The sequence below is a fragment of the Armigeres subalbatus genome, chromosome 2 (genome assembly GCF_024139115.2).
Source record: "Armigeres subalbatus isolate Guangzhou_Male chromosome 2, GZ_Asu_2, whole genome shotgun sequence".
NCBI classification, from domain to species: Eukaryota; Metazoa; Arthropoda; class Insecta; order Diptera; family Culicidae; genus Armigeres; species Armigeres subalbatus.
This window is the reverse complement of record NC_085140.1, coordinates 123,127,179-123,154,699: the sequence shown is the minus strand read 5'-3', so window position 1 is coordinate 123,154,699 and position 27,521 is coordinate 123,127,179. Positions and strand designations below refer to the sequence as shown.

The following is a 27,521-nucleotide window of genomic DNA, read 5'->3' as shown; positions in this document are numbered from 1 at the left end:
GAGGAACATCCGATACGATTTGTGATCAATTGGATCTGTTACACGACAATTTGTGCAAGAAAATGGGAAATTTTTCTTTGGCGCTTGGTGCGATTCGGCTGAAGGCTAGGTGGATTATTCTGGGGTTTTATTTACACTTCTGTTTGTTTATTCCGCCCCGTTTCACCCATAAGGTTTTGACCGTTGAAGTACAGTTGTGTTGGTGAACCTGGTGCGAAACTGTAAAACAAAACAGTGCGAACGTTTTGACAGCACAACCTAGGTTGGAAGTTTTTTTTAAAACGAATTCGACATTATTAGTGGCAATGTTAGTTTAAAGTGCAATAGCAGCAAGTAATGGGTTTGGTCGCATTTTTCTTCCGAGGTTAATGTAGCGTACACACGCTCAAACACGTTGGACCAACACTGATTCCGCCCCCAAGAAAACGCTCATAGTTTGCTGAACTTGCTTGAGCGAAGTTGTTATGGAACGTACACACGGTCAAGCAGTTTTACCAACATTGACTCCACCTCTCGTTTATTCAAACATCCATCGAGTTTTACCAACAGCGGCACACAATCAAACAAACCAACAATCAATTTATTTGACCAACAATATCACACACGAATGACCGAAGCGACAACTTAAGCACCAACCATCAAAAAAATTATGGGGGTTTGTGCAACTTCACTACAAATGCTCAAACATGTTTGGCGAAACTTGACTCCGCTCCCAACAACTCAAACCAAAATCAATTTAAATTTTTTATAACCGAGCCGCCAACTGTCAAATGGTTGTTCGAACAACTTTACACATGGTCGAACAAAGTCAGCAACCGACGTCAATGATTGCCAAACTGCTTGACCGTGTGTACGCTGAACATCGTTTGTTCGGTGATCAGGAACTTTATTGCAGTTTGCGTTGAGTTCTCCAAATGCAAAAGATCTTGCATACAATGTTGCTGACAATATTATTTTTCAAGAAGAATATGTTATAATCGAAGTTGTTATGATTTGTCATTGGATTTAAGCAAAATATGATGACCACATTCAAGATATAGCCCAAGACTACGCGCAGCAGCTGGAAGTGGCACTCCCAACGGAAGAGTAGCTAGGCGCAGCATCTCTTGAAGATGGCTGGAGAGATATTCGATGCGCCATTGGAAGCACCGCAACCGCTGCATTTGGCACGGTGGCTCCGGATCAGAGAAACGACTGGTATGACGGCGAATGTGAGCAGTTAGTTGAGGAGAAGAATGCAGCATGGGCGAGATTGCTGCAACACCGCACGAAGGCGAACGAGGCACGATACAAACAGGCGCGGAACAGACAAAACTCGATTTTCCGGAGGAAAAAGCGCCAGCAGGAAGATCGAGACCGTGAAGAGACGGAGAAACTCTACCGCGCTAATAACACACGAAAGTTCTATGAGAAGTTGAACCGTTCACGTAAGGGCCACGTGCCACAGCCCGATATGTGTAAGGACATAAACGGGAACCTTCTTACGAACGAGCGTGAGGTGATCCAAAGATGGCGGCAGCACTACGAAGAGCACCTGAATGGCGATGTGGCAGACGAAGATGGCGGTATGGCGATGGACCTGGGGGAACGCGCGTATAAATCTACCGGACATAAATCTACCGGCTCCGGATCTCCAGGAAATCCAGGAGGAGATTGGCCGGTTGAAGAAAAAAAGCACCTGGGGTTGACCAACTACCAGGAGAGCTATTTAAACACGGTGGTGAGGCACTGGCTAGAGCGCTACACTGGGTCATTACCAATATTTGGGAGGAGGAAGTTTTGCCGCAGGCGTGGATGGAAGGTGTCGTGTGTCCCATCCACAAAAAGGGCGATAAGCTGGAATGTAGCAACTACCGCGCAATCACATTGCTGAACGCCGCCTACAAGGTACTCTCCCAAATTTTATGCCGTCGACTAACACCAATTGCAAATAAGCTCGTGGGGCAGTACCAGGCGGGATTTATGGGTGAACGCTCTACCACAGACCAGGTGTTCGCCATACGTCAGGTATTGCAGAAATGCCACGAATACAACGTGCCCACACATCATCTATTTATCGACTTCAAAGCCACATATGATACAATCGATCGGGACCAGCTATGGCAGCTAATGCACGAAAACGGATTTCCAGATAAACTGATACGGTTGATCAAGGCGACGATGGATCGGGTGATGTGCGTAGTTCGAGTTTCAGGGGCATTCTCGAGTCCCTTTGAAACGCGTTGAGGGTTACGGCAAGGTGATGGTCTTTCGTGTCTGCTATTCAACATCGCTTTGGAGGGAGTAATACGAAGGGCAGGGATTGACACGAGTGGTACGATTTTCACGAAGTCCGTCCAGTTATTTGGTTTCGCCGACGACATTGATATCATGGCCAGTACTGGAATTTCTTATTTTCAATGAGAGATGTCACGCGATGTTTACTTATCTGCCCCTTCCCATGTTTGCTGGGAATTGTATATACATGGGACAGTTATGCGTATAACGGCAGTACAAAAATCTCAAAAAATATTTGTCCCGTGACAGGGCATGAAAGTGTGCAATATCTGCTTTATTTTTGTGTTTATTAACACTTTCAGCCCCGTGAATTAAAGGAATATGATTAATTTATCGACTAGTCACTATTCTTTGCATATATGTATTAAAATAATTTAGAAATTTTAATTTTAAAATGAAGCACAACATCCTTTCATGACTGCCTTTCATGCGAAATTGATCAAAGAACCCACGATTCTTCCATTTGGTCGCCTGAAAGCGCTTTGCTCTCTGTCTTATAACGATCACGACTTATTCCAGTACTGCATGGCACGTAACTTTGAGAGGATGGAGGAAGCCTACATCAGACTGAAAAGCGAAGCTAAACGGATTGGACTAGTCATCAACACGTCGAAGACGAAGTACATGATAGGAAGAGGCTCAAGAGAGGTCAATGTAAGCTATCCACCACGAGTTTCGATCGGTGGTGACGAAATCGAGGTGGTTGAAGAATTCGTGTACCTGGGCTCACTGGTGACCGCCGATAACGATACCAGCAGAGAAATCCGAAGACGCATAGTGGCTGGAAATCGTACGTACTTTGGACTCCGCAAGACGCTCCGATCGAGTTCGCCGCCGTACCAAAGTGACTATCTACAAAACGCTTATTAGACCGGTAGTTCTCTACGGACACGAGACCTGGACGATGCTCGTGGAGGACCAACGCGCACTGGGAATTTTCGAAAGGAAAGTGTTGCGTACCATCTGTGGTGGGGTGCAGATGGCGGACGGTACGTGGAGGAGGCGAATGAACCACGAGTTGCATCAGCTGTTGGGAGAACCATCCATCGTTCACACCGCGAAAATCGGAAGACTGCGGTGGGCCGGGCACGTAGCCAGAATGTCGGACAGTAATTCGGTGAAAATGGTTCTCGACAACGATCCGACGGGAACAAGAAGGCGAGGTGCACAGCGAGCAAGGTGGATCGATCAGATGGATTACGTCTTGCGAACCCTCCGCAGACTGCGTGGTTGGCGAAGTGCAGCCATGGACCGAGCTGAATGGAGAAGTATTTTATGTGCAGCACAGGCCACTCCGGCCTTAGTCTGATGATAAATAAAACATTCAAGATATTGTGATAGAAAGTTATTTTTTAAACACAAAAGTATGATAAAACTAATGAATAAAGTGCCAATGTTTGAAATATTTTCCCTGAAAAGTAAGTACAATATTTTAGCACCACTGCTCCGATGTACACATTAAACTAAAACTAACGTGAATCCAAAGAAAAACAGACACATCAGCATGAATTTTGACAGATCGTTCCTGTGCAAGTTGCTTGCAGATTGTCTGCAATGCTAATTTTATTTGCAAATCGCAATACTTACTTTTGAGTTATTTTTTCTTCAGCTCCATGCTCTATTTTTGCTGTTATCAAATACAAGAGAGAACAATGGACCCATCCACAAATTACATAAGGAGAGGGAGGGGTATATATTTCATTCAGGTACCGTAATACTTATTTGGGGCCCTCCTTAGCCGTGCGGTAAGACCCGAGCCGAAGCCGTGAATAGAGCATGAGCATGATTGTCCCCGAGCAGAAGCCGTGAATAGAATGACAAAACATGATATGGACTTGATAGCTATAAAAGATTAAAGAACAGACAACAATATCAAAAATTTGCACCGAAATATCATTTAAATATCAAGATATGCTATGGATAAGAGCAAGTCAATAGCACATTCTTCAGCTTGATCTCCTCATGATACTTCAGTGCACAATACTGATATTGTCGTCTGATCTTTGATCTCTTATATCAATAATGCATGTGTAAAACGCATATAAGGAAGTGTTCAATGGTGTGAACGTTCAACGATGTTGAACCAATAATTAACTCCAACATACCAATAATTAACTCATATGAAATTTAAACACCAGTGTTTTCCTGGAAATGGTGGTTGGATTTTTTTTCCGATCCGATTTGGGAAACTTTATCATTGGCGATGTCTGCCGTTGTCGAACGATTATCTATTGCGCTTTGAGGATATTCATCTCGATCCAACTTTTGGAAAATTGGAAGTTCTCGAAAGAGCCGATTTATTTTCAATAATTCGCATTTTCAACCACTAATAGCAACATAACTAAAGTCAAAATCTTTCGAGCGAGTAAATTTCACTTTTTGCCGACGATAGCCTTTCTATGGCTTACCGTCAGATTGCTTTAGACACTTTAGCGCCCCCCAAAAAGTTATGTTAGGAGGCAGTTCCAGGGGAAAAATGGGCGGAGCCCAAGAGAGTATAGTCGGTATTACCTTCACTGATCGAGTCCGACCAGTCCGACTCTCCCGACTGACACTGACGCCATCGAATTCTCTTCAATCACCATGCAAATTGAGATTCTCACGTATGTGAATGTGTGAGTGACCGATAAAAGTTAAACAAATACACGTTGGTGGAACTTGGGGGCTTGGGGCTGGAAGCTTGGGCTAAAAAAATACTTCCACATATTTGTTTACTCTTCTACAATGATTGCGAAGATGATCTCAATAAATTAAAATTGCATCTCTCTCCGATGCACGCTTGTTATTCCACTACCGACGCTAACTTGTTTTCTCGATTCACCTCGACTCAACCTACTTTTGTATGAAATGGTGGTCCTTAAAAGAACCGATGTATTTTAAATAATACGCACTTCCAAACACCGAAAGTAAACCGAGGTCGGAATCTTTCGAGACATTTTCACTTGACGTCATGAATTCTCTACTTCTCACAGGCAGCTGTACTTTGGAAATAATTCTCGCTTAACTTTTCAAAAGGACCAAAGTAACATTTTTTCATGAATTAATTTGAATAGCGCAATCATCATAAAAACATGAAAGCTTTCGATTGCAGTACTCAAATTAATTCATGAAAAAAATGTTACTTAGGTCCTTTTGAAAGTTAAGCGAGAATTCTCTCAAATAAAATTTCTTTAGAATACTTTGGTGGTCCTTAAAAGATTCGATTTATTTCCCATAATGCGACTTTTCAATCACTTACAGTAACCACACAATAGTATGAATTTTTTGAGAAAGTTGTGAAGATGAAAGCTGATTCCATAAAGCCCACTTGATGGTTATTCACACCCCACCGTTGTGAAAATGATCTCTATGCTGCTGCCATGATCGACACAAACACTATCCTAGCAAAACAATTCTGCTGCCATTAAATAGAGCCTTCCTTAGCCGTGTGATAAGATGCACGGCTACAAAGCAAGACCATGCTGAACGTGGCTTTCCTCGGCCTTCATGGGCATAAAAGTACACTCGAGAGCGTCCCAGAAACTCGAACAACGTGGGTTTGGTTCAGCAAAAAAAAGTTCCACAAATCTGCATTCGTGCAATATCTACCATAATAACTTGTTGTCACCTGTTGTCACCATTCACCCTATATATCGCACATTTTATCTCTATAGTTAAGTAAATGGCGTCAAGTAAAACTTCACCATGGGCACAGAAATGTAGTAGCTTTGATTGTATTCGATCACTGTTGAACTTGGTGATGGCAGTCTAGTGTTTTAAAAAGTTATGACAAAAATGATTAATCGATTCTAAGAGCTTTGTTTCTTAGAAAGCTAATATCTTCACTAATTGTATAAATAAAAACATTTGTAATTACCTTGATCCTTTTGCGTACTCAATATTAAAATTACCGCATGGAAGAAATACTTTAGTGTACTACCCTACCCATGAAGTTATGCGAATCGCCTAATTCCAATACTAATGATAATGCTTTGGTACTCTGAATAAGAAACATCACAATATTCCGAATTTTACCAAAGTAAAGCAAGATTAATTTTGGACATTCAGACTGGACAGATACCAGTCTGTGTCACCCCGATGGTAGTTCGTCTTGTAATTTGCTAATTCAAAACGGGTGTGAGTATGGACCGTGCGGTGCAATAAATTCATCGTGACGGTATTATTTCGCTGCGTTGCACGACAATAGCAACAGGCAGCTGGCATCGTAAAATCACCAATTTTGTCATCACCTTTATATAGTGCGGTTCGGAATTTTGGGTGTTTAGTTCCTCGGAATAGGTTTGCACCTACCGGTAGTCGTTAGTTCGACGCGTACCTCGACGGAGTGGTTCCTGCTTGCAGTTCGGCGACTTGACCTCAATAGCATATCGGCACCAAGGATCGCAGAATTCGAAGAAATTTTAGTAACTGTTCAGTTCTGGCAGTCAGTTTGTCGATTGAAGATAATGTGACTGGGCTTTTTTTGCGAAAAACTGCTTAGTAAAGTTCACAAAAGCGTGCGAAGAAAATTATTTCAAGAAGCATTTGAGGATATTTACCATTTGTGATTAAGTACACTTAGTTGCCAATCAGTCTGCAACTATAAGGATTTAAAAAATGTGATAAAGTTTCATAAGCAAGAATTCAGGCAATTCTGCGAATTTGAAGTATTCCAAGTTTGAACGTGAGGCAGTACTGAGCAACAGATGTGTGGATTAGCAGAAATTTCCAGGTGAATTTGACTTCAATCATGCCCTCACCCGTTCCCCATCAATAACCACTTCATTACTCCCACTAACAGGACCCCTGTCTACTATACTGATTATTGGCCAAAATTCTGGCCACGACCGGCTTTGGTGTGTTGTGGACAACGTCATCGGAGACCCGAGTTCGGCCCTCAAGTAAAAAGTGCCCCATCCGCGTATCGTTAGAGAAAATATCGCTCGCGTCTCAAACCATTGCATTGCAGACGCACAAAATTTGGTGTTTTATCTAGAGTACGCGTTACGCTATTTACCATCTAGAGCTGGAGTTGTAGCTGGCTGGTCGATAAACGTCCATAGGAGCAATGAAAAGTTCAACAAATGTAACCAGGTATGGCATAGATAATAGGGAAAAGTAGCTTAACGTAAATCTGTTGATAATATTTATTTAATCGGTAAATTGCTAAACAAGGCTAACAGCAGCCGGTCGGAAAATCATCCATAGATTGATGCACCGAATCGAGTTCCGAACCCTGCCTCATAATCATAAAGCTTTACGGTAATTCAAATGCAATCGTAGCCATCAATTCTGGATAGAATTCGGCTCGGAGTGGTGCAATCGCCCAACCACACAATTCACCAGCCCGAGGTCGTCGTTCTACCAGACTGATTCGCATCGTTCTCACTTATTTTTTCGCACAAATTTTGGCGTAGTTTTATGCTCTGTTTGCGCCGATGCCGGTCCCATACATGTTGCAATATGTCGCAGTGTCGCTTGTTTGGACGTTCGCTGTGGATCAATCCCGGAACACACAAAGCACTGAACGCAACGCTAGCCACAGTCGGTGTTGTTAGCGATGTGGTACGCGGTCACCGCATTGTTCCATTGTCGTAATTTTTCGTTGATTTTTGGATGTCGGTTGCACGAAAGTCAAGTCGGAAAACGGCGACGCGTATAGTTTCGCGTTCCCATGTTGTATCATCATTCTCGACTCGTTTGGTGCGTGTATGCGTGTCGGGGGAAAACGTCTCAATAAAGTTTATAATCTTTCATATATACACGTCTATGTCAGCTCCGGCCGCAAATTAATTAATAGCGTAATTAATTTAGCAACTAATTGATGACCGGTTGAAACTGGGCTTGGCCTGTCTCACATGGTTTGGATGCTATTCCCTATCTATAGATGGGAAAGGGTTTTCACACCCTTTGAATTTTTTTTCGGAATGCTTTTCTTTTAGAAACCCGCCTCACTACAGCAGGACGAAGATGAATTTATTTCTCCTTGGCTATACCGCGAAAACGTACGCGAGACATTGGCATTAAGATTTCTGTATTATTAGGCGTCTCACCTTCTCGCCAATGCTGTAACATCAGGCATTAATTAATTACGAGAGATATCAGATTAAACACCAAACTGCACAAATGTGATAATTGTAAGCTGACGTTATTAGCGTTTTATCCGGTATATTCCTTTATAGAAAAGGAATGCAATCAAAAATATCTCAACAAATATACTGAACGAACCTAAACATGGTATTATAGCTCCTCGAGATGTTTTTTTTTCACTTTGCTACACTTCAATTTGTACTTTACATATTCTTAATGTTTTGTTTAGACGAATATGAAAGCAAAACTTTAAACATTTATTGGAAATTGATTGTTAGAGATATTATAACTGGATTTATTATTTGAAGAAAATTGAATTAGCAAAGGACATAAAGTTTGAAAAGAATCCATTTGAGTATGGTTCGAAACGATAAAACCCCCAGCCTTCTTAGGCTTTTTAGATGTTTAATCAACATGAACCGAAATACCGAAACATGTCAACGTCCAGACACAAACTTACAATACAAGCTGCATGTGAAAATGATCTCCCTATTAAAAAAAACTAGATTTGTTTGTTTTTCAATAACGAGTAACATTTGTTTTAAAAAATGGCGCAAAAAACGCACTACAGGAGTTACAAAATGGCGCACTTGCTTGAGAAAAACAGTGAACGCATGGTTATTTGTAAAACTTATTGGATTGAACGAAAATATTATAGGAATGGTGACAGAACCACATATGATCGTTTTTGTTAAATGAGATGTATATTAAACGATTGGATTGGTGATTTCATGGGTTGGAAAAATGGTCCAACGGTCCCTATGGGTGCGTTTTCCCGAGTAGGGGAAGGGGGGGCAATATGCCCTAGCTAAGCAAACACTGCTCTATTGTCTTATTTGTAACGCTATTCATAAGTATTTTTACATTATGCATCAGTTGAACAAGATAGCTAGTTGATGCCATTCAAAAATTGTCAAAAATCTCAATCATATTGATAATATTCACATTTCAAAAAAGTGGTGATATTCTGTTGCCGGGAAACTCATGAGGCAAAACGCCTTTTAGCTGGCAGCTCCTAGGGAACAAAGTACCACGCGTCGGCGAATCTGCATTCTAGTATGGATAGTCCGTGGAGACGCAAGTACTTTGTAGGTTATAGCCACTAGGCCGTTTTGCCTCGCCAAAATGTTAGATGTTTCTTCAAAATGTGGAAATTTTCGGTTTTTCCGACCTTCCCATGCATTATTTTGAAACTTTCTTCGCCTATCCTACATAATTTTAGATCTAGTTTTGTTACGCACATCTTAATGACGGTAAATATGAGGGAAACCACAAAAGGCGTTTTGCATCGGGGGGGGGGCGTTTTGGGGCCTCTTCCCCTAGATGAAAATGGCTCAATAATATCAAATATTGATTAGCTAGCAAAATGAGATATGAACTTGACTGATATAAGAGATAAAAAATCATCTGGAGATGTTTGTTCCAGAAGGAATTGATCTAAAGTGTCTTTCGGCGTTGCAGTCTCGAAGAAATTAAAAAACTATTTAGTTTCAATGTCCGACGTTTCGATGTATTTAACATCTTTATCGACGTTTCGATGTATTTAACGTCTTTATCATGGATTAGATAAAGATGTTAAATACATCGAAACGTCGGACATTGAAACTAAATAGTTTTTCAATTTCTTCGAGACTGCAACGCCGAAAGACACTTTACTACAAGTTTTCTCAGTCGAAAGATTCTCTCAGAAGGAATTGATCTGTTTTGAAAAATCTCACTAATTTCTTTCCCAGACCGTGCTTCAAGGTGCAACAAAAATTAACTGATGTTTGGGTTCCCTTACGATCAGTAGTGAGGAAATTTTTGGAAAAAAAAATGGAACGCGGCTTTGAAATCCAAAACGAATGTTTGTTTGGAGTCCTGGAGATGTTTGTTCCAGAAGTAAATGGTCAGTTTAAAAAATCTCATTAAATTCTTTCCCGGTCCGCGCTTCAAAAATTTCTTCTGATCATAAGGGATCCCAAACTTCAGTTAATTTTTGGTTGCACCTTGAAGCGCGGTCCGGGAAAGAAATGAGATTTTTCAAAACAGATCAATTCCTTCTGGAACAAACATCTCCAGGACACCATACAAACTTTGATTTTGGATTACAAAGCTCTGTTCCAACGCGGCTTTTAAATCTAAAACCAAAGTTTGTATGTAGTTCTGGGAATAGTCAGTCTAGAAGATGTTGATCGGTATTGAACATTTCTAATTAATTACTTTACTAGCTTGTGCTTCAAGATGCAATAAAAAATTAATCAAAGTTTGGGGTCCCTAATAAGCCAAGTAGAAGCATGTACGAGGCATTGAAGACGGCCTCTTTTGAGGTCAATATACGGATCTGTAAAGTTACAATCATGTGATGGAATTAAGTGGGATACCGTGGATATTCAAATTTCGGACACGCTCAAACTTCGGACGCTTCAATTCGCATGGGAAATTTTCTGAAATATTTCATCGAAATGTTTCGTCAAGCTGAATCGGAAGGACTAATAGTTTTAACTTATTTTAGTAAAGTTACATTCTAATAAAACATATTAAAACAATGGGACGAAATGATTAAAAGACAATCTGAACTAATTGTTTTCGATTATTCTTCCCGGTACTGTGTAACCAGGTGTCCGAAGTTTGAATCCAACCCCGCCGGTGTCCGAGGTTTGAAACAAACAGAAGCCGAATATTTCCATAAATTGCAAACATCCTTCGCAATATCTGGCACATATCAAATACGTAGCTCAAAGATGAATACTATACTTAGTGATTGCAATGGTGATTTAAACGGTGTGATTTAAAATGTAAGTAAACAGGATGATTGTATGTCAGAAAGTGCTTAAGCGTCCGAAGTTTGAGTTTCCACGGTAGTACTAACTCATCTTATGACAAGTAATCCCGCTTCAACAGTTTAAGGTCACTCCTGACGGAAATGACAGTTGTGCGTTGCTTCCGTATCGAGTGGTGTGCCCCCGAAAACGCGAGCACTTTCAAACTTGGATTCCGTCAGGAGTGACCTTAAAATTGCTGTGCGGCCCTTGATGGTATGCATGCTGGGAACAACTGATCTAGAACATCCTTTTCGGGCAAATTTGTAACGTAAATCATAAGTTTAGAACACATCGGCATGATGAGATGCCAACGGTTTAACCAGATGTAGTTGACTAACAACGATATGATCTCCAAAACAATTTGGAGCGCCTGGAACAATTTTTTACCAGCGGTCACTAGAGACCCAAAACCTCAGTTAATTTTTGGTTTCATCTGGAAGCGCAATACAGTGTTGCGCAGTGTAATATTTCAAATATGCGAATGATATATTGGGAATATTGTGTTTAATGTTTTCTTTGTTTAAGTTAATTAGGAACATGTAACAGAAACATTATATAATTATAGAAATATTTATTTTTAGCCATTCGAATGACCATAATTCATGACAGTCAACATAAACGTTTATGTACATTATGTTCTTGTATTGTCTATCCGGAAAAAAATTAGAACGCTTTTTATACCGAAGTTGGATTTTTCTCAAGATACAGGCAACTTTCCCAACTTCGGAAGTAGTGCGCTGGATTCGCCTAAAGATGCGCTAAACAGCGCATCAATTAGTTTGACAGATAAAACTTCGGAAGAAAGTTCGGTTCGGAAGTCCCGACTTCCGAATTCTAAGTTGGTGCTACGCCGACAATACAATGCCGTTATGAACTACCAGCTTTCCACGTTCGCCATAATGGCGGATGATATAATAATTTTGACATTAACTGCTTCCCGACACTGAACTGAAATTTTAGTCTAAGCAAACATTGATGTTTGCCGTTACCAATAACAGCCAATGCGTTGTTTGTTTATTATCAACAAGAAAAAATGGTGATGAATGTCTTTTGAAAAATTCTATGTTTCTAATACTATTTATATTACTAATTTTTGTTTTGTTCTAGATATTGAGGTGCCCTATAATGCTAATACCACTGATTTATGAGGCTCACAAATTAATATAGTGAACATTCAAATGGTTTTCGCTAGTACAACAAACCCTTAGGGATGACCATTGATGCTTCAGATGCTTCACTCATTTCCAGTGTTAAAATGGGCGTTTTTCCATCTTCAAAAAGATATAAAATCCCTTCCATAATATATAAATTAAAATTGTACTAAAAATCACTCCAATTGATAGATATTACGTAATTAAAGAAAAACGAGCCGGCTAATCGCTGGGCTAGGATGCATTCGAAGCAAACGAGCTGTACCAGCTGTTATGTCATACTTTTGATTCTACAATGAATTTAGACGAATTGAAACAATTTTTAAATCACTTGTCATAAGACGAGTTTGTACAATCCCATTGAATTCAATGGGATTGTACAAACTCGTCTTATGACAAGTGAAGACATTTCACTAAAAAGCTCAAAATAATTTTCTTAACAAATTTTTAAATGTCATTTAGGCTTATGCTGAACCTTAAAAAGACCCAGATTTCGGTGTTCTGAGCCACTTACTGTATAAAAATTAAATTTGACCTACATCGGAGGTCTTCTGCTCTCCGCGGTTTGGGCTACGACCGAGATTCCGTAGATGAGGCCCTCACAACTTCATACACAGCATCATTTAATTTCTTGTCAGACATCGAATTGGTTTTTAGGAAAAAAATGTCTTATTTTATGATGAATCAAATAAAAAAATATGTTATCAGAAATGCAAATGTTTGCAAATATCCGAATAGCATTAGCGTTGTTACGGTATACTTCGTAGATTGGACACTAGTGATACTCATGTTTTTCTTTTGAAATCCCTATGTAGAATGCTATCAGAAATCAAGAAGGGGAGGGAAGGAAGTAACTAGGGATATGGAAGGAAATGTTGATGTAGAACTTACTTAGTGAGAGGCCCCCGACTTGGCGACGCCCTCATAAGTTCTACGGAGTTGGTGTTTGGGTAGGGTAAGATAGGTCAAGGATGTTTCTAATTTAAACTCTTGCCAGCCGGCTGTCGAACGAGTGTATACTTATATCTATTCTATTTATTGTTTGTTCTTCAAACGTTCATGATTTATCAAGCCAATAGAGGCAGCAATATTTAGTTTTAGACTATGTATTCACTCGTGAAACTCTGATATTCCGACTTATTTTGTGGGGATAGGTTATTAAAATATAATTATTAAATTTGGGCAAAACTTTTTGATCATTAAGCAAAACGATCCCTCTAGGGTCATCGAACATGAAGAAAAACATCGTGCAATAAGTTTATAATTATAATAAACTTTTTTACTCACTTTTGTATGCCGTAATTTTCCTTGATTTACGATTTCTATGTATAACGTGTAGTTTGACTATCGCGCACTAATTAGTTCAATTACTGACCGCACTAAGTAGAACAAAAATTCCGTGATCTCGAGACCGTTCTGTTTTAAACAAACCCGTCTGATCGCGCACTTAATTATTGGAATAACTTACTGCACAAAGCAGAACAAAAATCCGTGGCCTCGAGACCGTTCTACTTTTAAGAGAAAACTAATTTAAAAAAAAAAAAATTTACCTTCATGGTATCGCGACGAAGAAAAAACTAACACAATGAAGGTCCGGTGGCTTCTGCATACAGAGGATCCGCGCTTCGACGACCGAACCTACGCGCACTAATGAACTCTATCAACTTTTATTTATTACCTGGATTGTCCCGCAATTAATAGCAATTAATTCTCGCACAATGTAAACTCGGCATCTTTTGCATAAAATGCTGCATGTATCCGCAAGTAGGCTCCGCCAAAGCGACCGTGTGCCGCTCAAAGTGCACAAGCCCAAGTCCTGGTGTTAGGTGGGACGCTAAACAGCCCTGACACGACCGCCCTCCGACGAGACAGGAGGTTTGCGCAGGCCCAATAAGCCGCCTAGAAAACCAATCATTACGAACAATATAAGAGATAATGCGACTCGATATAATCGGCAAAAAGGCGACAAATACAGGATCACGATTGGAAGCTTGGAACATGGAATTGCAAGTCGCTAGGTTTCGCAGGTTGCGACAGGATGATCTACGATGAATTACATCCCCGCAACTTCTACGTCGTGGCGCTGCAGGAGATTTGCTGGACAGGGCAGAAAGTGTGGAAAAGCGGGCATCGAGCGGCTACCTTCCACCAAAGCTGTGGCACCACCAACGAGCTAGGAACCGGCTTCATAGTACTGGGTAAGATGCGCCAACGCGTGATTGAGTGGCAGCCAATCAACGCAAGGATGTGCAAGTTGAGGATAAAAGGCCGTTTCTTCAACTATAGCATCATCAACGTGCACTGCCCACACGAAGGGAGACCCAACGACGAGAAAGAAGCGTTCTACGCACAGCTGGAGCAGACATACGATGGATGTCCACTGCGGGACGTCAAAATCGTCATCGGTGACATGAACGCACAGGTAGGAAGGGAGGAAATGTATCCAGCTTTTTATTATAGCCACGGATCAACTATGGTAGTAATTTTGACACATGCTGTGTACAGATTTTATAGTAGAATCTTAGTTGCCTTAGCCCCGAATGTTTGCCTTGTCAAACAAATTTTTGTATTGGGTTGAGATTGAATATTCTATTCTATTCTATTTTCTTACAATTATATTTGAGTCTAATATACATCTTTTTATTATTTCAGATTGTTGAAAACTGGATTAATTTATTGAATAAACATGACTTGCCACTTAAGTAAGCAGCTATTAGACCGTATACGCCGAATGTGTACAGTTGGCGCTAACTTCAGCTTTGCATTTGCCGTATCCTAGCTCCGACAATTCGAAAGTGCCGGAGCGGCAGAGAGGATATTACTATTAAAACATAAAAAATCACAAATATACAAAGCTGTTTAACAGTTTGAAGTGTTTGTTACGTAGATTTGCCAAACATGTTAGACCAACATTTGAAAATTTGTATTATTTTTATAGAACACAAATGCGGGACCAGTAGTACATTATGGGAAATGGTTACCTGAGGTATGATGCATTCTGGGGAGTAGTTTTTAGAGGAATGGGACTCTGGGGAATGGTAACGTTACAGAACCGTCTCAGTGCGAACGACACGTATTCCGTGCGATTAGTTTGATGCACCAGTACCAACTATCGAGCAATATTCGGACTGATGAAGTCCTAGCTACTTGCGGTTGTCATAAATCATTCACTGTCGGCGGAAACAGTGGCAGCAAAATTATGCGGATATGTTAGGCATGCTTGAAACCAAGGTCATCTATAGCAGAACGATACACTATGCTTAATGAAAGTAGGTGGCCGAAAAGATTTTGCGTCAAGAATATTGTTTATTTACTTAATATTAATCACTCAACTACCAAAGAATCTCTAATAGAATCCGCCAAAAGGCCTAAGTGGAACCAAAACTAGTCGTCTGAATCAGCTCGTTTTGCGTCGAGATTCACAATGCCACCTAAGTTCCTTCGTTGATATAAGTTAAGGAGCCATAGTTCAGTTTTGGTTCCAGTTTCTGCACATCAAAGGCTCCTGAATGGAGGGCCGTGGACGTTTCTCTCAACTTGACTGCCTAGTAACATTCGTAATGCTTGTTTAGATGCAAAATCCCAAAATCGGTGTCTCGTGAGCGAGCACGATGAACGTTGGACTGGAGTGGTAGTTCCAGTAAAGATCGACCTCGAGTACACCAATACACAGTACCAGCCGAACCGTTTCATGCTGCCCCTTTCTCTTTAACACAGTCAGGCTATCAGCAATGGTTCCAGTTCCGGATTTGCTCGGGCTGAAATATTTGAATAGTTATTAGTAGATACCAATTGCATCGGCAATTTTTAGGATTTCAAACAAATTAAAAAACAAAACATATGTTAAATGACAGATGACATTTTAAGCACAAATTCACGGCTACCAAGATCGAGACAAGGATCAAACCATAAAATCTGTACACAGCTTATGTCAAATTTGAAGCACCACAGTTGATTTATAGCTAGCGTAAAAACCTGGATAGACCGGTCATCGGACCGGATAGTCTGCACACCGTATCGAATGGCAACGGCCAACGATGCATAAACTTCGCAGCCTCGCGCGGAATGGTAGTCCGAAGCACCTTCTGTCCCCGCAAAAATATCCACAAGGCCACATGGAGATCACCTAACCAAGAAACGGAAAACCAAATCGACCACGTTCTAATCGACGGAAAATTCTTCTCCGCCATCACGGACGTCCGCACTTACCGCAGTGCGAATATTGAATCCGACCACTACCTCGTTGCAGTATGCCTGCGCTCAAAACTCTCGACGGTGTACAACACGCGTCGAAGTCGGACGCCGCGGCATAACATTGGGCGGCTACAAGACGGTAGACTAGCCCAAGAATACGCGCAGCAGCTGGAAGTGGCACTCCCAACGGAAGAGCAGCTAGGCGCAGCGTCTCTTGAAGATGGCTGGAGAGATATTCGATCCGCCATTGGTAGCACCGCAACCGCTGCACTTGGCACGGTGCCCCCGGATCAGAGAAACGACTGGTATGAAGGCGAATGTGAGCAGTTAGTAGAAGAGAAGAAAGCAGCATGGGCGAAATTGCTGCAACACCGCACGTGGGCGAACGAGGCACGATATAAACAGGCGCGGAACAGACGAAACTCTATTTTCCGGAGGAAAAAGCGCCAGCAGGAAGATCGAGACCGTGAAGAGACGGAGCAACTTTACCGCGCTAATAACACACGAAAGTTCTATAAGAAGATAAACCGTTCACGTAAGGCCACGTGCCACAGCCTGATATGTGTAAGGACATAAACGGGAACCTTCTTACGAACGAGCGTGAGGTGATCCAAAGGTGGCGGCAGCACTACGAAGAACACCTGAATGGCGATGTGGCAGACGAAGATGGCTGTATGGTGATGGACCTGGGAGAACGCGCGCAGGACATAATCTTACCGGCTCCGAATCTCCAGGAAATCCAGGAGGAGATTGGCCGGTTGAAGAACAACAAAGCCCCTGGGGTTAACCAACTACCAGGAGAGCTATTTAAACACTGTGGTGAGGCACTGGCTAGAGCGCTGCACTGGGTCATTACCAAGATTTGGGAGGAGGAAGTTTTGTCGCAGGAGTGGATGAAAGGTGTCGTGTGTCCCATCTACAAAAAGGGCGATAAGCTGGATTGTAGCAACTACCGCACAATCACATTGCTGAACGCCGCCTACAAGGTACTCTCCCAAATTTTATGCCGTCGACTAGCACCAATTGCAAGGGAGTTCGTGGGGCAGTACCAGGCGGGTTTTATGGGCGAACACTCCACCACGGACCAGGTGTTCGCCATTCGCCAAGTATTGCAGAAATACCGCGAGTACAACGTGCCCACATATCATCTATTCATCGACTTCAAAGCCGCATATGATACAATCGATCGGGACCAGCTATGGCAGCTAATGCATGAACACGGTTTTCCAGATAAACTGACACGGTTGATCGAAGCGACGATGGATCGGGCGATGTGCGTAGTTCGAGTTTCAGGGGTATTCTCGAGTCCCTTCGAAACCCGCAGAGGGTTACGGCAAGGTGATGGTCTTTCGTGTCTGCTATTCAACATCGCTTTGGAAGGGGTAATACGAAGAGCAGGGATTAACACGAGTGGTACAATTTTCAATAAGTCCGTCCAGCTATTTGGCTTCGCCGACGACATAGATATTATGGCACGTAACTTTGAGAAGATGGAAGAAGCCTACATCCGACTGAAGAGGGAAGCCAAGCGGATCGGACTAGTCATCAACACGTCGAAGACGAAGGACATGATAGGAAGAGGTTCAAGAGAAGACAATGTGAGCCACCCACCGCGAGTTTGCATCGGTGGTGACGAAATCGAGGTGGTAGAAGAATTTGTGTACTTGGGCTCACTGGTGACCGCCGAAAATGATACCAGCATAGAAATTCGGAGACCCATAGTGGCTGGAAATCGTACGTACTTTGGACTCCGCAAGACACTCCGATTGAATAGAGTTCGCCGCCGTACCAAACTGACTATCTACAAAACGCTCATTAGACCGGTAGTCCTCTACGGACACGAGACCTGGACGATGCTCGTGGAGGACCAACGCGCACTTGGAGTTTTCGAAAGGAAAGTGCTGCGTACCATCTATGGTGGGGTGCAGATGGCGGACGGTACGTGGAGGAGGCGAATGAACCACGAGTTGCATCAGCTGTTGGGAGAACCATCCATCGTTCACACCGTGAAAATCGGTTGGTCAAACTGCTTGACCGTGTGTACGTTCCATTAGTGTCGATGAATTAGCCACACAAACGTAATCGCAGAAGGGGTTTCATAGATCGGCCGTATAAATCACGTGGAGCCGTGGTGGTATCATAAATTAACTGCACCGTCGTAAAGAATTTATCGGGAGGTTGTACATTCTTAAGCTTGCTTATTGATCAGCAGGAGTCCAAAAGGAGCTTCGGACTCAAACATTCAGGAGTTGGTCAGAAGAAGTCCAGGAGCTTCAAACCGAAACATTCAAATTTCGTTCAGCATAGCATCGAGCTGCGCTGGATAAACATCGAAGGCGGACCACTTGTACAGGCGCATGTGCTGGGAAGGTTGTTGTACAAACGTCAAATGGAAGGTCATTTCGTCGCGCAATGGATTGGACCAGAAATTGTTCTGGAGACAAGGAGCAAAGGGCAACTGGATCAGAGTAAAGACGAGCGAAGAGATTATAGAGGTGTGCAAAGTCCTAAGGAATTATCAGATTGTGTACAACACCTCGTTGTAGACAGAACTTGTTGTTTGACCAAGAAAAGCTTCAGCTGAAGAGAGAAGCATCAGCAGCAGCCCGCCATGGAGGAATTGGAAATCTAGTATTGTGTTTTCATGACTGATGCGATGTATAAACAAGATGTTGTGGGTTTAATTTCTAAGTTGACTTGCGTGTCTGAAACAATTAAAATGTGTTAGCAGAAATAATGCACTGTTAGTTATCCTGAAGTGAAAAAATATGACGGGATTTACGAGATTAAAAAATTAATATCCCGCGAATCGAGAAATCCCGGAATTTCCTAACTCCCGCACGCAAAAAAAAGCGTTACAAACATACAGCTTAACTATTTCATGGATTCGGGAACACCAGTCACGTTTTCCATAACGTTCCAGAAAACGTGACTGTATTCCCGAATCCGTGACTGTTGTTCACGAAAAAATACACCGTGAACTCGTTAGTTCACGAATTCATGAACGCTTTTTTTGCGTGCGGGATTTTTTGTCCCGGGATGGAAACGCTAGCTCTCGTAGTCCTTATTGCGTAAAAGTGGAACACTTCAAAAATAGAGATCCTCTTGCAACTGAATCAACGACGAACGTCTCATTTACATTTGATTCAAATTTTCTGGACTGTTAGATAGGGGAGAACGGGGCAAAATCGCCACCCGGGGCAGGATAAGCACCCCTTAATTTTACCGCTACTATGCCTTTTTCTCTCTAAATCACTCCGCACACTGTTAAACTATAGTCCAACAAAAGATTTGACACTAAAAAAATATTTAAAAAATAATCTGAAATACAGATAAATTAGCAAAAGTTGGTGAAAACTTGGTTTTTCTTATAAGAAATCAGCATTAGAAAATAATGTTTTTAAAGGCATACGTATTTTTTATTGAAAATCTTGACCAAGTACACAGATTATATGTCTTCAAAGAATATTTGAGGGCCATTTTATACATTTGAAAGAAATGTTTGACCACTCCTAGTTGGGTTTGAACAATTTATCTCTAATTTTGGAACAATTAACAAAAACCAGAATAATCCACCAAGCGGTGATGGTGCCTTTCTCGTGTATTATTGGATTTCGCGTAGAATGCAACCTGTTGCAAGCAAATTGGGTTAGGCTAAGTACAAAAAAGTGTGTCTCACATTTTTTTGTACACACACATACATACATACATGTGTGTATGTATGACACATACAGCCCAGACAACCATACATCGCATAAGAATGTACGATTAAAATCGTTTACCGATCCAAATTTCATCAAAATCGCATTGTGGTGCGAAGCTCATCAGTTTATTTATAAACTTTCCCGCACAGTAGGCTATTTTGCGAGTTTATTCCAGCTTCATATGTTGACATCGCATATTCCTGCAAACAAACTCAAACGAAATCGGATTATCTGTCAAAACGATTTTGTTATCACAAACTACATCGCAATGTATAACGAACAAACTCGCATAAAAATCGTGCATATCGCATACACTTCCGTTCAACGTCGGATAAGAAATACACATATATCGCCTCCACTTTTGTACGCAAAAAGCGTTTTCGCGACTGGTAAGCGATGAAATTTGTGTGCATAGGCATCGCATAACAGAAAAACAATTCTATTATGCATGCATTCTGGTTGTCTGGGAGACATCACCTCAATTCGTCGAGCTGAGTCAATTGGTATATAACACTGTAGGTCTCTGAGCCTTTTATCAAAAGTTCGGTTTTGGAGTGCTCCTATAGCCTTTACCTATACTTAGTATACGAGAAAGGCAAAAATACAAAAAAAAACTTTTTCTTTTGAATAACCTACATTTGAGGGGGTTAGAAGGTGTAAGTGACATTTTGATCAAAATTGAGTTGACTACAGCAAAAAAATTCTTTGGTTGTTGTGCTTTGCGGCAATATGTTGATATAGTTTGTACGATGTTTATAAACAATATAAAAAATTCATACGATTTATATGAAGCAAAAAAATATTGAAAAACTTTTCACTCATTTTTCTCAAAACTAACTTTTTGTCACTTACACTTCTTTGCGTTTGACCCCCTCATTTATGATTTACTATGCACTGAATCTGTTGAGTAATGTACATTATCAAATCTACTGAAATTTTAAACTGATTTCTGTAATTCAAAGTGATTTGATAGTATCAATGAAAAATAATAACTTATCGATCCCACAAACAGTTTATTGTTTTAATATGACCAACGCATATTAAAAGCTATTATTTTTTTATAATATTGGTGCTCGCAGTTAATAACTGTGGAAGTTTCGGAGACGAGCCAGTTTCGGGCTGAAAGTCTCCCTAATAAAGACACACAAAGAAACTGTGGAGGTGCTTAATGAACACTAAGCTGTGAGGCGGCTCTGTCCCAGTGTGGGGATGCAATGCCAAGAATAAGAAGAAGAAGAAGAAGTATACGAGAAAGGCAAAAATTGTATTTTGGCCATATCTTCCAAGTGCGATCCAGTTAATTTTCAATAGGAAACAATGAGACAGATTTCCCAATCGATTGAAACTTGTTGTGAGCAAACCGGTAGAATAAGTGCCCAAAAATTGGGCTAAACCTTTTTCGCGTTTTTGGTTTAAAAAAATGGGTTTTGATCTAAACTTCCAAGCCCATAGTCTTCTTCTTATTCTTATTGGTGATTCTACGCTGTGAGGCAGAAATGTTCTAATGGGGGATGTACTGCCAATAATAAGAAGAAGAAGCTGGAAAATAAAGTGATACTGAACAGATTCGGGAATTTGGACGTGCACCGAATTCGTTTCCGCTATCAGCTGGTGAACCAGGTGGGGCGGACTTGAAACTGTTTCCGGATTCATTGCCAACAGCTGTGTCCTTCTCGAGGAATGATGACTGAATAAAGCTTTTGTGTTTCTATTTAAAATAGTCGATTACAAATTCAACTACTAAAATAAACTACAAATTAATAATCATGATATGTGTGTTTAATTTATAAAACAATTGGATTAACAACATTCAAGAACAAATCTAGTTCTATTCAATTAAGTGAATAGATCCCCTTCGTTGCCAGCTCAAACCTTTTGTGTGACCGACGATTTCCCAGACATGCAGCCTCTTACAGAGAGCCCCGGCATGCCTGGTACAGAAATTAATTATGAATTTCGATCATAACTGCGCGATAAAATTGCTAATTCACTGCTCCTCCCGATCTCGGTCTTCTCTCTGTCGTTGATTCCACTGGCAAACAAACGAATCGGCATGTTGCACAGACGTTGTTCCCCTTATGATGACGATACGATGCGATGGTGCCACTAAATATACCGAGCTACAATCAGAATTATATCGCCGACGGAGCAACAAACGATGAACTACACAACAGAGCGTCTCGTGATGAATGAATGATGAGTGTATAATGTTGATCAGTTGCATGATATAATTAGCGCAAAAAAACTGCACCAATATTTAACATTTTTGTCTTCTACAATCTAAAATCGCATTCCTTTGAAAGTGGAAATATTGTATGGATAGGAGAGTGGACTAGATCCTAAGTGAAACATTGTACCTTTCATAATCCAAGCCATTAAATTTGAATTTTGTTCAATAAAAGAACGGCAGCTTGAGCCAAAATTCCACATACTTCAATATTTTAGCATTTTGCTATATTATTCATTCCCCAACTGAGATATAAATCAAATTACCAAGTGATCATAAGTAAAATTCTCGATCATTGCCGAGCTAGCACGGAGTGCTCAACAATAGTCGTTGGATTTAACCAATAGCAAATTTAATGTTATTAAAAATTGAATCGAATCGTTTGTAACACTACTGAAATTGTCGTACGGTCAATAAAGTTAATGATACTATCCCTCGATAGCAAATTCTGTGATTGATATGTTATGATTCAATTTGCCTTCATAGATACAAATGATCCATTGAAGAAGAAGCGAACTAAGCAAAACATTAAAATTGTAGAACCGAAAATGTGTTAAAAATTTATAGAACACCTAATAGATTTTTTTTCAACACTAATTTTGCGCAAATACCAGTTTTAAACTAAATCGCACATTTGTACGTTGTATGTTTAATCGAAATTTTTATTTTCTAATTTCAGATTCCCTGAGGATAACAGAACCAGCATCCAAATAACTGCTGGGACTTGTTAATGAATCAAAGTTAGAATTTAAGTTTTTTGTGAGTTTGCTACGAATGTATGAATCTATTTAAAGTGAAATACGAATCTCAACAAGTGATTTACCCCCGAAAGTGTGCAAGTGAATGTTCGTGTGGCACGTGTACCCCGTGCCGGAAGAAATCATGAAGAAAACAGCAGACATGCAATTTTGTAGGTCTACGAAGAAGTTTAAATTAATATTGAAGATCCATTCGAATCGTTATCGAGAGGCACCTTAGAAAGGAAGAATCGCATCGGAAAGTAAGTGTCCAACCCCTCGGAACAAGTGGTGTGACATTTTTTTTACGTCTGCATACGAGCCCTCGGCGTTAACGAGTGTGGTCAGGTTTGGTCAAGAAGCGGTTGGTGCTTAGGACCTAGGCAGCAACCCCAACGCCCAAACACCGGACGCCATGTACTTGCGCAAATGGAGTCCTATTAAATATCTCATGTACTTATGGCTAGCGATTCTAGTGTGGATATTCTGTCGGTGTGAGAGTGCCGCTACAATGCACCTGGCGCCAGCCTCCTCCTCTTCTTCCTTTCCCCAATTCACGTTGTCATACGCCAGTGGCACCAGAAGTAGTAGACCTAGTAGCAGCAGCAGCAGTAGTGGTAGTAGCAGTGATAGTTTTAGTGCTAGTAGAAATAGTATATCAGAGCTGTTTGCCAACAGAAACCACTACCGGGTGCCGGCAGCGAGTCCTACAAGTGATACTAGTGAATTAGTTGACTCCACGAGTCCTTACCAACGGCGGTCATCACCGCAGCCATCCACACCAGAATCAACCATCTCATCACAACGGCAGTCGGCCGCCCCATACCTTACCAAATTATTCAGCCAAGCTGCCAGTAGCGACTACCGACGGCCATCCTCGCCAAATTCGGGGGCCACTCCGCCCAGCTACCATCATCCACTAAATTATGCTAATCGTGTGCTTAAGCCAAATGCCAAAAGCCTTCCGCTACAACAACCGCAGCAGCAACTGCCGAATCTGCCAGCTAGCCTAAGTCAATCCAATTCAAACTACGATAATCGCCAAGTTAAGAACAACTACTCCAGCAGTAGTAGTATTAGTAATACGAGTATTAGTGCCGAAAGCGCCACCCTAGCCGAGAAACGATTACAGCAACAATGGAAGTTGCGAATGAGCCAAAAGCGAGCACGACGTCTGGCTCACCGAATGCATTTGACCGAGCAACCAGAAGGATTGGCCCTGGCGTCAACCAATCGTAACCGACGGGATTCGGTACGTGCTCCATTGGCAAATCCCCGACGATCCGGAGGAGGCCCAGGTGGTGCCGGTCAAGCTCGCCGCTACTGCTCGGCACGGGACCCGGCCACGCTGGCCTTTGACGCACCCGTAGTCTTCGAGGGCAAAGTCAAATCCATGAGCAGCGATCGAAGGGCCAACTTTTCGGTTACGTTCGAGATCGTGCGGGTGCACAAGAAACAACCCAGATATCCGCTGGAGGTTTTCCAGCAGGTGCGATTGCAGTTCTCCTTCCGGAACTACAGCGAGTGCGACATCTACCGGGAAATGTACCGCGATCGGGGTATCGTGCGCGAAGAACTCGAACAGGGAAAAGTGTACTTTCTGTTTGTGAGGCAGATCGATCTCAGCAACTTTACCATCCTCGGGCAGCCGATCCGGAAGAACAGACGTACCGCCAACGGCGTGATGGAGGGGGTTAAGGAAAATTATGGTGAGTAAAAACATTTCCATCGATTTCGTAACACATGCATATAACTAGGGGTTAAAATCTTCTTACAATTATACTAACAAAATCTATACAAAATTCTGGAAACGTATAAAATGGGCAGATTTAAACAATAGATCACAAATAAAATGTCTGACCCCTTGAGCTCAACCTAGAATTATTGTAGTTGAGAAAAGGATCAAATTTGTTTTCAGACAATTAAACTTCACTCATATATCCGATTCAGGAACGATAATTTTTTGAGCTTGAGCTTGATTATTCGCCCATAGTTGCTAATCCATTATTGCCAGATCAACTGTATTTGTACAGGGAAACAAAACAGGGGCGTAGTAAAGCAAAATTGTTTCTTTTTTTCAACAAAACCTTAAAAATTACACAAGCAAATTAGTTTGACTTAGTTTAGCTTTGACTGATTGATGTATTATTTTTTCAATAAAGCAATGCTTTATGCGCTGTCCCAGGACATGTGCTAAGTTAGTGGCCAACCTACTGCTCGGGAGTGTGCCGGAGCCGAAGAAAAGCTTCCAAGCCTCTTGGAAGGAGGCTCCCGAGCCTCTTCAAAGGAGGCTCCCGAGCCTCTTCAAAGGAGGCTTCCGAGCCCCTTGAAAGGAGGCTCCCGAGCCTCTTCAAAGGAGGCTTCCGAGCCCCTTGAAAGAAGGCTTCCGAGCCTCTTGAAAGGAGGCTTCCGAGCCTCTTGAAAGGAGGCTTCCGAGCCTCTTGAAAGGAGGCTTCCGAGCCTCTTGAAAGGAGGCTTCCACGCCTCTTGAAAGGAGGCTTCCACGCCTCTTCAAAGAGGCTTCAGAGGCCTCTTGAAGGAGGCTGAGCCTCTTGAAGGAGGCTGAGGCCTCTTGAAAGGAGGCTTCTGAGCCTCTTGAAAGGAGGCTTCCAGGCCTCTTGAAAGGAGGCTTCCGAGCCTCTTGAAGGAGGCTTCAGGCCTCTTGAAAGGAGGCTTCTGAGCCTCTTGAAGGAGGCTGGGCCTCTTGAAGGAGGCTTGAGGCCTCTTGAAGGAGGCTTTCAGGCCTCTTGAAGGAGGCTTTCCAGGCCTCTTGAAGGAGGCTTCCGAGCCTCTTGAAAGGAGGCTTCCAGGCCTCTTGAAGGAGGCTGAGGCCTCTTGAAAGGAGGCTTCCGGGCCTCTTGAAGGAGGCTTCCAGGCCTCTTGAAGGAGGCTCTGAGCCTCTTGAAGGAGGCTTGAGGCCTCTTGAAAGGAGGCTTCCAGGCCTCTTGAAGGAGGCTTCCAGGCCTCTTGAAAGGAGGCTTGGCCTCTTGAAAGGAGGCTGGGGCCTCTTGAAGGAGGCTTCCGGGCCTCTTGAAAGGGAGGCTCTGAGCCTCTTGAAGGAGGCCTGAGCCTCTTGAAAGGAGGCTTCCAGGCCTCTTGAAGGAGGCTTCGAGCCTCTTGAAGGAGGCAGGCCTCTTGAAGGAGGCTTCCGGGCCTCTTGAAAGGAGGCTTCGAGCCTCTTGAAGGAGGCTTCCGAGACTCTTGAAAGGAGGCTTCCAGGCCTCTTGAAAGGAGGCTTCCGAGGCCTCTTGAAGGAGGCTTCCAGGCCTCTTGAAGGAGGCTTCCAGGCCTCTTGAAAGGAGGCTTCTGAGCCTCTTGAAGGAGGCTCTGAGCCTCTTGAAAGGAGGCTTCCGGGCCTCTTGAAGGAGGCTTCCAGGCCTCTTGAAAGGGAGGCTTCCGAGCCTCTTGAAAGGAGGCTTCCGAGCCTCTTGCTCTTGAAAGGAGGCTTCCGAGCCTCTTGAAAGGAGGCTTCCGAGCCTCTTGAAAGGAGGCTTCCGAGCCTCTTGAAAGGAGGCTTCCGAGCCTCTTGAAAGGAGGCTTCCGAGCCTCTTGAAAGGAGGCTTCCGAGCCTTCCAAGGCTTCCAAGCCTCTTGAAGGAAGACTTACGAGCTAATTGAAAGGAGGTTTCTAAGGCACATGGAAGGAGGCTCCAAAGCCTTTTGCTACGAAGCTACTGAGCTTTTATTTTCAGTCCCTTTGAAATTATTAGAACTTTAATAAGTTTTTTTTTCAATATTGTATGCCATAACGCATTTTTGTTAGGGCCAGAGATGGTACCCCCAGGGGTACATGTACCCCAGGTTGAGATCTGCTGGACATCCTAGTGCATTAGCTTCTAGCCTTCATTTTTAATCGTTTGTCCTTTTTGTTTAACTAGGCACATTTTTCAAGTGATGGAAACAGTGTCACATGTTTCCCGTACTTAAATTTGGTGATTGTCAAGATGTTGAAAACGATCATGGTATTACTAGCTTGCCTGTTGCTTATACAGTTTTAAGATCATTGTAAGCGATCAAGCCTCAAAAAACACATTTCCAGATCAACGCGGCTGCTGTCCAGGAAGGTCGGTAACCGCTTATTTATGGGTCCGTCAAAATCTGCGTTAAACATAATTCTATTCTGCCTCGGCATGGGGAGTTCTTTGAGGCATTTCATGCCTAACGTCCATTATGCCTATCGTACTTATATTCCATCTTTAGTAGGGTGCCAATGGAATGTATGGGAAAAAAATTGTCATCGAATTTCAAAAAACGACATTGCTCACAAGTTTCATTACCCCAAAATATGACTCCATGCAAAATTTCAGCTCAATCGGACATGATTTAGGGGTGCATAAAATTCATCATAGTTTTGAAATT

At 42.1% G+C, this 27,521-nt stretch overlaps 1 protein-coding gene across 5 annotated transcripts in view; it reads left to right on the top strand.

Annotated features, from left to right (window-relative positions):
- The window catches only part of LOC134210782 (protein vein), a 282,155-nt gene that overhangs the window by 79,175 nt on the left and 175,459 nt on the right, over positions 1–27,521 (top strand). For all 5 annotated transcript variants that reach the window (XR_009978861.1, XM_062687043.1, XM_062687040.1 and 2 more), the window contains exon 2: positions 23,106–24,872. Coding sequence is in view for 4 of the 5 variants with exons in the window: in XM_062687043.1 (XP_062543027.1) it covers positions 23,579–24,872 (1,294 nt within the window). In the remaining variant the exon portion in view is untranslated. The remainder of the gene's footprint in view (positions 1–23,105; positions 24,873–27,521) is intronic.